Source organism: Anabas testudineus, chromosome 13, assembly GCF_900324465.2.
Source record: "Anabas testudineus chromosome 13, fAnaTes1.2, whole genome shotgun sequence".
NCBI lineage: Eukaryota > Metazoa > Chordata > Actinopteri > Anabantiformes > Anabantidae > Anabas > Anabas testudineus.
The window spans coordinates 10,466,040-10,477,021 of record NC_046622.1 but is presented as its reverse complement, the minus strand read 5'-3'; the positions used below and the strand labels follow the sequence as shown (position 1 = coordinate 10,477,021).

Below are 10,982 nucleotides of genomic sequence, written 5' to 3'. Positions count from 1 at the left end.
CAATTAAAAATATCTTTATTTGCCCACATTCTAAAGGTATTTTAATTGCCTTTTTTGATCTCTCAAACCAAGATATTACTAGTCGCAATTAAATTCTATATATTATTAGTTGTAGTTTTGACTAGTCAAACTGCATTGTAGATATCTTAAATTTAAGTTATGACTAGTTAAAATTACTTTTTACAAAGACTAATTAGATACCTTGTAAAGGTATTTACAGATGCAGTTTTAACAAACGGGTTAGATTGACTATATATAATTGCATTTTGAATATACAAAATAGCATTTAAACAAGTCAAAATTACAATACGACTAATTCAAGATATCCACAAATGTATTGTGACTCGCAATAATTACTGTTTGAGATATCGTCCATTACAGTTTTGACTATGCAGAATTAAATTACAGATACCTGTAATGTGAATCATTGTCTACCTTGTATATGTTAAATCCACTTGCCATATGAAACATTTGTCTGTCTATAATTCAATTCAGACCATCAGTATTGCTTTGTGTTTGAAATTAAGGGAAAATAATTTTATTCTGTGCATTGGTGAGTAAGTTGGTAAGTATCATGAATAATAATTTTTCAAAAATACAGCAACTTTACCCATAACGTTGGAGCTTGTTGCTGCCTCCAGTACTGAAACAGATATTACCTGTTGGTACAGGTGAACCAGCCAGTCTTGTATTACTCATTAGAATAATTACTTATTCTGTAAAAGACTTCCCTCTGAACATGGTACAGTGGCATGAAATAGTCAGTTTGTCTTAGTTGCTCTGCTATTTTGGCATATTTGTCTACATATCCCCAAACTAATAATAATTTTTCCGTATTGCGAAGTCCCAAGAAATCTAAATTTATACATGATAGCAAAATTACAGAATATCATGATCCTAAATATTAAGAGAACTCACATTAGCATTTTATGGTTATTATAATGTTTTATTATAATGTTTTGAAATTAAGTGGTCATTTTTACTTGAACATTTATACTGAATATTTGCCACGCCTCTAACTCTTCAGAGTACAGAGTACAAAGCATTAAGAAACTAAATCTGACATGACAGAGAACATCACAATCTCTCCAATATAATTACTAAAAAGCTTTTATTTCACAGTGTGAAAACAAAGGAAATCCACATTGAATACTTCCAATATTCAGGATGATGATACTCTGTGATGTTCCCTGTCATATTTGAACATTGGTGTCTTGAGACTAAGTGAATAAAATTGACTGAAGGACACACTGTGTAGGCACATGACACATTTAAGGTGGAATAGGAAATTCCAATAAGAAGCTGCAAAACCTGAACATCACTGGGTGCACTTTCTGCTTCTTTCAAAATAAAACTGAGTAAAATGATCAGTGAACTAGAAGCACAAACTGTGTGGCAGTTGCTGTCACATTGAAGGAAGTCATTATTTAAAATAGTAGTCTTGGTACACTAATTAGATAGTGGGTTTTTTCTTTCAGCGTAAGATTTATTTTATCAAAGTAAATACCTTTATGTTGAAACATTGTGAAGGGAAGTGTCTTTAATTTTGTCCATCTTGACACTTTCCCCACTCATGAAACTGTTGCACTCACACCTTGTTACACAGGTACGTCTGTCAGAGGAGCCCTAGCTCCCTGGAGAGAGGAGACATCGGGATCTAAATGGATTCAACTGTCTCCAAAGGTTTGCAGTCTTCTTTATTATTATTTGTTTGGCAACCTTTATAGCTCGATAAGTGTACGGAAGTTATGCAATTTTGGCTTGAGCTTATCAACAGTTTCGTCAGAAAGAAATCAAATAGTTCATTTATTGCATTTATTTAGCTTATAACACTTTGTAAAACAATTTTTATGATTAAAAAATCTGTTTGCATCAAAAAGTATGGAAGTTGCAGGCCTCATTTAAATTACTTAGCAGTATGTTGGGTTTACACTCTAAGTTTTAAACTGGCTCTCCATTTAAGGTTGTGGGAGAATAAAGACACGCGGTTACACAATTCAGTATTTGTTTTAGTACAGCCAGCTTGGGATAGTTGTTGCAACAGCCGATCCAAGTTTGAAGATACTGATGGCTTATTAAGTGAACTTTTATGATTGTATATTAAAACAAACAAACAACAACAAAGGTCGGCCAAACATTTCTAATCCCCTCATCTTGAAGCAGATGCTGCAGAGGTCCACCCACCAGCAGTGGTCTCTACTGCTGGTTTGGCATCTGTTTCTGATGTAGCAGAGCCTGCAGACCTTGGGAAGATGGAGGGAGATAAGAGTCAACCTGGACACTCAGCAGAAACAGGACACGGACAGGTGAGCAGCAGGAGAGATACTGAAAAACACTGAGAAACCATTGAGTGCATTGATCCATAGTATTTAGCCTCAAATATTCAAAAAAGCTTATGTCTGTTATATTTGTTTTGTTTTAAAGACATGAAAACATACATGGGAAGATACACAGCAGCAAAAATAATGTTTGCTAACTCGTTTTGTCTGTCACCAGCTTTCTTTTGACAGCTGTCTGTCGTCCTCGGAAAGTGATGGTGAGGATACTGACAAGGAAAAAAAGAAGAAGAAGCTGAAGAAGAAAAAGAAGAAAAAGGTAATGTGTTATAAATAGTATATGTACCTGTCTTGAAAACGTCTAGTGTGTTGCTTTAAGAACCCTCCCTTCCACCGCAAGGTACACCACCTTCTCTTGGCAGATGTGGAAAAGCCTCAGCCATTGGGTGGAGGCTCTATTGTTTCAGATGACAGTAGGCAGTATTTGACATGAGAGAGGAACACACCCAGTGACTAAACACCTTATGTGTCACATGTCATGTGTGTCATATGTCATATATGTTGCTTCACATTATTCAGATAACAATATCTTTCTATAATTACATTTAGATAATTTTGAATAAAGTGAATTCAACTCAAAACATTTTCTTCCTTATGCTGAAGAATATAAGAAACACATACGGTATTTTAATCCCAGTGTTCTGTTTTGGTTGGTTTGTGACTCTTTCATTTAGATTTCGACTCATCATTGTCACTATCTACAGAGTCTACAGTATAAATAAAACCTGTTTTATGTTTACACAAACTGAGCAACCAATTCCAATTCTCAACAGAATTGCAGCTCTTCGTCTTCCTCATCCTCGTCTTCTTCCTCTAGTAGCTCTTCGGACAGCGACAGCGAGGTAAGCTGTGGTTATGGCACAGGTGGTTCATCATCTGCTTTGCTCTTGGATGTGGGTAGAAAATAAGTAGGTTCTTTACTCTTGCAAGCGTTTGAGGTTAAAGTGATAGGCTGAATGCTTGAACGGTGAGTAATCACTAGAGCAGAACAAATGAAAAGTAAGTGTTCTTAATGTGGGAATTCATTTCACCACAGGCACTAGGCAGTAGGTGAAGGCTTTAATGTTTTTGTAGGCAGTAGTAGGCAGGATCTAACAGGAGGGAAACACACCCAGTGACAATGAAAAACACCTTGTGTGTCTACTGCAACAAGTCATGAAAATAAAGTCATGTGAATCTGTGTAGCTTCACTTCAAATGAGAACCCCAACTAAGTTATATTTTTCTATATTTGAATCCTTCTTTTAACCTATAAAGTGAATTAAATATTACATTTCTGCATATACATACTGTATATATTTCTACACGTAAGCCACATATATTTTAGCACCAGTGTACTATTACGTGGACAAAGATACATTAAATATACAATAAATATGTGATTAAGCACAACTCAAGTGCAGCTGTCAATATATTAAATACAGCTTACGTGGTTTCAATTTAATGCAACTTAAAGTTTAATAATTTTAAACTAAAATGTACTACTGTTGTGTACTACTGTGTACTCAGTTGTTTGTTCTGGCTACATGTTTTTCCCATCTGACTGTGGTTAAGACATATACAGGTAGATAGGTAGAAAGATATAACTAGCAGCATTCAAAGATAATCTCAGTGAATTTACCGTATTCATACTGAGCAAATGTGACATCTACTAAGCTTCACACATACAAGCACTCATACAGTACAATAAAAAATCAACATTCACTTCATAGGATGAGAAGAAAAAGGACAAGAAGAAGAAAAAGAATGAGGACAATGTGTACATCTGGGACAATGCTATCCTAGCTCATGCTGGTACGTGAAAGATGGTTAAATCATTATGACACCTGTGTATTATAGTTTTATGATTTCTAATATGATATGCTAAAAGGTCAATGCAATGTTGGCCCCATGTATTCAACTTAATGGAAGTATTGGTGCATATCATTTCAACAACTCCAGTAATAGGCTGTGCATGCACGTTAATGCCGATAGACCAGAACAGTGGTAAACTTCACCTCTATAGCTCTTTGCAAGACCTGGAAAACAATATTTTTCTGCTTGAGTATTAAAAAGTTAGTTACTAAACTGGTATTAGTGTAAGTACGTATAATAAAATATAACCTGAACAAATACTATTTAATTTTCAGGGACAGAGGGCCACAAGGAAGTGCTGTGTGCAGGATGTCTGAAGAAAATCCAGGTAATGAAGAAAGCAAATGACATTCTGTTTTAAACCTGTTACTGTTTTTGAACTTGTTGATTGTTGAATTTGTTTCCTTTTTCTTGCCTTCCTTATAGGATTTGAGTTTATCAGATGAAGAGGATGACAAGAAGAAAGAGAAAAAGAAGAAGAAGGACAAGAAGAAGAAGAAAATAAAGAAGGCATGTCAAATTAGCCTAGAGGTTATACAACTAATATATCATATTTACCAACATACTAATGTATGTATACAGTATATGACGCCTTTAATATTATATGAAAATCTTTCATCAGTGATTGTCTCTTTATGTATGGTATAAAATAAAAGCTGATATAGTACGTTGTTTTAACTGTCTTCTTTTATAGGACTCCAGTTCCTCCTCTTCCTCTTCATCATCTACTTCTGACAGTGAGGATGACAAGAAGAAGAAGAAGGACAAGAAAAAGAAGAAAAAGAAGAAAAAGAAGAAGGTCAGCTTTTCCTTTTTAACAATTTAATACTGTTTACATCATTTGTCCAATCTAAAAATAAAAACTGATGCAGTTATAATCTTCTTTTTTAGGACTCCAGTTCCTCCTCCTCCTCTTCATCATCTTCTTCTGACAGTGAGGATGACAAGAAGAAAAAAAAGAAGAAGAAGGACAAGAAGAAGAAGAAGAAGAAGAAGGTCAGCTTTTCCTTCATACAGTTTAATGCTGTTCACATCAATTGTCTAATTTCACAATAAAAGCTTATGCAGTTATAATTTTCTTGTGTTAGGACTCCAGTTCCTCTTCCTCTTCATCATCTTCTTCTGACAGTGAGGATGACAAGAAGAAGAAAAAGAAGAAGAAGGACAAGAAGAAGAAGAAGAAGAAAAGGAAACACGAGAAAAAAGTAAAGCAAAGTGTCTTTTTTTTCAACTCGTCAGTGTTTTATGTCTGTGTGCAGCTGTGTTATTATACTGTAAGTCATTTTTCTTCTAAAGGCTGATTTTTAGTTGGTGACTTGTGTTCCAGAATACATTTGCAGGTCTTAAGCATTTTTACATGAACTACATGAACAAACCAAAGTGTTTTTTAAATTATTGACACAGGATTACAGCTCTTCAAGTTCCTCATCCTCATCATCTGAAAGTGATAAGAAGAAGAAGAAGAAGAAGGTTAAATTCTTCTTAGTGCTTGTGAATGATGTAGTAGAGTTAGAGGTTGGGCCACTCATCGCGTGAGCATGACAAAGCACTTTGCTTATTAATAGCATAGGTCACGTTTTTATTATATTATGAATCAAAGATGAACTGTTTCTGGGGTTCTCATAAATTATCAGGGAGATCACGTCTGGTGTTTTTATGTGTGTGCATTACTGTATAAGAAAATACAAGATACAGCATTTATTGTAAGCCTGAGTGTGATTGTGTGTGCACTTTTTTTGCAGGCAAAACAGCAAAATGAGGTCAGCAGTAGTGCAGCTGGTGAGTGTTTACCCTTTCTAGAAACTGATATAGACAAAGTAGCAACAACAAAAAAATAAAAACACATGGAAATCTTTACAGCAGTCATCAGTGCAAACACACGTGAGCTTGAGGCTGGTGTATTATTGTTGGTTTTTCTGCAGTCGGTGATTTTGCAGGGCCATGTCTTGATGGAGACAGAAAGGGAGATGAATATACTGACAAGGTAATAAGCTGATACATCTGCCGTGCAGACCACACAAAGAGTACATGCACAAACACACAAAAAATCACTGCTTTCTTTTATGCCAGGTCAGAGTCAACGAGCTCATTGAGGCAGAGGAAGGGAAACTGTCCCCTGGTATGTTTGCTCCTCTGGCTCCTAAAGAATTTAAACAGCAAGCGGAGATCGTGAAGTTCTTCTTTTGGTTGTAATGTTGTTTTGTTTCCAGCAGGTGGGGCTGAGGCATTCTCTCTTGGTTTTGAAGAAAGCCTCTTGGGTGATAATGGGGGAGAAGAAGCTGTTTGTAAAGGGAAGGATAAGAAGAAGAAGGTGAAGAAGAAAAAGGTACTATCATCCTTTTAAACAAAATGAAGAATCTAGCAATTTGTTGTTCCAGTGCAAGTCACCATGTAGTAATTTGTGTAGTATAAAGTAAGTACTTTATATAAGGGTAGGATAATCTAGATCAAATTCAAAGTGAATGAGAAAGACTGTGTTTTACAGGATTCTGGCTCATCTTCAGACAGCGATGATGACAAAAAGGAGAAGAAGAAGAAGAAGAAGAAGAAGAAGGAGAAGGTATACAGAGACATGTGAAGCTTTGTTTGTAGCCTATCTAGTGATTATTTGTATTTAGTAGCAGTGGTACATTGTATAGTAAGTACATTTGTACAACGCAGACTGACAATTCAAATGTTGTATACACAAATGTGCTTTTTATGTTTGTTTGTTTGTTTGTTTGATCTTTAGGACTCCAGCTCCTCCTCTTCTTCATCAGATAGTTCCTCTTCAGACAGCGAAGATGACAAGAAGAAAAAGAAGAAGAAGAAGAAGGTGAAGAAGAAGAAGAAGGTTTGTCAACAGAAGAACTTCAACAAACTCTGTCTACTTGTGTTGTTGTGAGTGGCTTAGATGCATGTGTTATTGGAATTGATGCTTTTTACAGGATTCCAGCTCTTCCTCCTCCGATGATGACAAGAAGAAGAAGAAGAAGAAGAAGAAGAAGAAGAAGAAGAAGAAGAAGAAGAAGAAGAAGAAGGTGAAAAAACTTGTGTGTTGTTTTGAAATGATGGTTAATATCTCTAGCTCTTTCTTCTAGCATGTGGTTAAACCATGAAAATAAAAAAGTTCATTATTTGTCTTAATTTATTGAGGATGAACTATGGTCTATAACCAGCATTTCTGTTTCTTTGACTATCTCACTGATCCTTTCTAGAAGTCGAGCTCTTCTGATGATAGCTCCTCTTCCTCCTCATCCTCTTCTACTGATAGTGACGATGACAAGGTGAAGTGATAGACACACAAATACAATGTTGTCTACTCAGTAAAGTTTTAGTCAACTGAGCTAAACACCTGCACTTCATCATGATGATGATGTTTTTTTTACCTTTAGAAAAAGAAGAAAAAGAAAGATAAGAAGAAGAAGAAGAAGAAGGACAAGAAGAAGAAGAAGAAGAAGGTGAGATCATCTCACCATTTGTTCTTTATTTGAGGGTATTGGTGATTGACAACTTAATATGTAATATTTCCTGGACAAATATATTATTGATGATCTTTGCTCTGTGCAAAAATAGGAGGATTGAAAGAATTGCTATTAAATGAACTGGGTGATGTAAATGTAATGTTTATCATCCCCATTCCACGTCTCTTTCTAGGATTCTTCCTGTGATTCCTCCAGTGATTCTTCTAGTGACGATGACAAGAGAAAAAAGAAGAAAAAGGATAAAAAGAAGAAGAAAAAGAAAAAGAAAGACAAGAAAAAGGTAAAAGAGTGTGCATGTATTTGGTTATGTTAAAACTGAATGTATGAAATTGAAAGGACTTTTTCTTATTTTGCGTACAAACAGATGACTGACAGCTGCATCTCTTTTTGAGCAGGACTCAAGTTCAAGTGATAGATCCAGCGACAAGGAAGAGAAAAAGGACGAGAAGAAGAAAGAGGTAAATTACATATGTACTGATTTGTGACTTCACATTTTATCACCAATCTATGCAGGAAACTAGGAAATTGCAAACAGTGCCGTTACATTTTCTTGCATTGTAAATAGTGTGATTACAATTGTTAGTTAATTCTTGGGACAATCCCCCAAGTTAAATACAAAACGCTATAATTGTTCCCTTACAGTCTGATCACTTCTGTAAGGCGGCCTGTTTTTTTTTACAGTATCTTATGCTGATGGTGGTGTCAATTTCATTCTAGGACAGTCCTGACGGTGAGCAAAGTGGAGAGCCAAAAATGGAGGAAGTCTCTGATGCTAGTGGCAGCAGCTTGAAGCTTGGTGCTAGTCCTGCCTCTTTCATGTCACTCCCTTCTAGACCTGTCGTGAAGCTGGATCCTCTGGATCCTTCAGCTGTCTTTAAGACCTTTGGCTCTGGGTCATTGCTCACTATAGTAGGAGGTCCCAAGCCTTACCAATAAAGTGCTTCTAGAGCAAAATAGATGCTGCTATTTCTTAAAGCTTTTAGGAAGCTGAATGTGATTACGTGCTAAGGATGCTCTCACTGTGTTGGTTTTGTGGAAGAAAGTATCATAACTCATCCTGCAAAATGAACTAGATGTTTTGGTGTGTTAGAGAGATTAACGAGTGCACTGTGGCGTGATTCATGATTTTAAATTTATGGAGATAATTATTGCATGAAAAATTAGAACAATTAATTCACAATCAACTCACAATCAAATGGAGCAATTACTTTGGAAAATAAAATCATGATTTTATTTAATTTGTTTGTTGAGCCTCTATTTTTTTATATTATATTTGAATAGTGACAGAAAATACTTGGAGACATGTGTTGTGAGACATTATTCTTCTTATAATCTAGAGTTCACTGGAGTACATCATACAAAGTGTTACTATTGAGGCCTAACACGAGAAACACACAACCACCACCCACTATGACTTGAAAGTTGAGTTTGAACATGTGTGTGCTCATTTTATTTGCTTGCATAATACATTCTCAGTTTTCCGTTCCATGGCTGCGACGTCGTTTGTTATCTTAACTCACGACTGCACATGAAGGTAGGTCCCCTGGTGTAAATTAGTTTACAATCACATAAAGGGGAAAGGTCAGCCTCAGCAGCACTGCTGGTTGGTTGGGTGAGGCACTGTGGTCCAGGTGTGGTCAGTTCAGGTTTCCTGTGTGTGATAAAAGCAGCCCTTCAGTGTCTGTGGTGACCTGTTTGAAAAAGAAGAAGTTATAATGGAGTTCGATCTCTCTTCAGGTTGGCTCAAACTTTGGTTTAGATTCTGTTTAATAAACTTTTCTTATGTTGCTCTTCTCATTTGAATGGCCGTTACACTGCACGCCTTGGAAAAAAAAAGATATTGTATAGCTTCATGGAAATGATTTCTTTTTTATTCCCATGGACATTAATTCTGATACAAACCTGCTGACAGCACTTGTGTCTCTTTTGCAGCTTTAGATAAAAGTGAGGGGGCAGTGAAGAAGGAGGAGGCCCACAAGGATGAGCTTAAATTACCCTCTAGCAAGAATAAGGATAAGGTAAGGCTCTCGTTGTTCGTAGGTTAACTAAACTGATACGAGAAAGTGGATTCTTCCTTTCTTGTCTCTGCATCATCTTACGATTACTGCCCTTTTTTAGGGCAACAGCAAAAAGGATAAGTCTGAAAAAAAGGACAAGTCTAAAAAGAAGGATAAGTCCGACAAGAAGGACAAGTCTGATAAGAAGGATAAGTCCGACAAGAAGGACAAGTCCGACAAGAAGGACAAGTCAAAGGATAAAGATGGAAAACATGACAAGAAGAAAAAGGAGAAGAAGGAAGGAAATGCATCAGGCAACTCATCCTCATCTTCCAATGAGGTAAACGTGTTTTTGCAGTTTTCTCTTACCAGATGAAATTTAGATTTCACAAAATGGCTTCAGTTTAACCACATTGGATTAGCACTTCACAGTGGCAGTGTAAAGTCAGGGGTGAGATGAGGTAAACCCACACCCACAAGTCGTCCCCTTGTGGGTGTGAAAACCTTGATTTCCAGAAATGGTTTTGATTTAGTCTGTTCACCTCCTGAGACACACATCTGCAGCTTGGAGTTCTTCAGGTTTTAATAGCAAAATGTAATAAAATGCACATCGGCAACAGGTAACATGTGCGTCACACCTTGTGACAAAGGTTGACAACTGAAACATGGACCAGTCGACGAATGTGGAACTCTAATGACATAATAAATCCAGTTTTAATCAGATCTGAGCCACCACACCCTGCTGTAGGTGCATGTATTTATAGTTCATATGGGTGTGACATCACCTGGAATAACCTAGAGTGAGACAGACAGATTCATTCTTTCGGTGTTGTATCGTTTTTGTGTTCCATCGTTTTATTAAGAGGAAAGAGAGCACATTGGTCACATTTGCATGAATAACAGGTTTGATGTGCAGATGACTAAAGGAGAAATGGGAGAGTCCGGTACGGGGTGGGAGAGAGGACAGACGGGTCAGATAGGAGAGTCATAAAAGAGCTGTTGATATCATTTGCACGAACTTGATGATGTGTCTTTTCTCTTCTGCAGTAACAGTTTCACCACCCTTTGTCATTTCAGGACTGACGACGCCTCCTGAGGAACCAGACTGTTATTGTCTGCTGAGTGTATGTGTGTGTATGTGTGTGTGTGTGTGTGTGTGTGCAGTAGTAGCGACTTCTTTTCTTGTCCCATCACTGGGGTCACAGAAACATACTGGTCATGTGTTAACATATGTGCTGCAGTAAACGTTCTGGAAACAAATACAAAGGCAACGTTTCTTTTTTTCCCCTGTGAAGTTCTTAAATCATGTAAAGTGTGTTTTCTTCAACACCA

General features: G+C 36.7%; 1 protein-coding gene across 1 annotated transcript; it reads left to right on the top strand.

Moving 5' to 3' along the window:
* Positions 1 to 1,568: 1,568 nt before the first annotated feature.
* LOC113171403 (uncharacterized G-patch domain protein DDB_G0278987-like) lies at positions 1,569 to 8,891 on the top strand. Its single transcript, XM_026373738.1, has 17 exons — positions 1,569 to 1,683; positions 2,164 to 2,306; positions 2,497 to 2,595; positions 3,110 to 3,178; positions 4,048 to 4,129; positions 4,465 to 4,517; positions 4,616 to 4,699; positions 4,884 to 4,926; positions 6,112 to 6,173; positions 6,260 to 6,308; positions 6,403 to 6,515; positions 6,675 to 6,749; positions 7,387 to 7,455; positions 7,579 to 7,629; positions 7,826 to 7,933; positions 8,049 to 8,111; positions 8,371 to 8,891. Exons 1-17 carry the CDS (start codon positions 1,662 to 1,664, stop codon positions 8,587 to 8,589), a joined length of 1,404 nt encoding a protein of 467 aa, XP_026229523.1. The 5' UTR covers positions 1,569 to 1,661; the 3' UTR covers positions 8,590 to 8,891.
* The last annotated feature ends 2,091 nt before the right edge of the window (positions 8,892 to 10,982 follow it).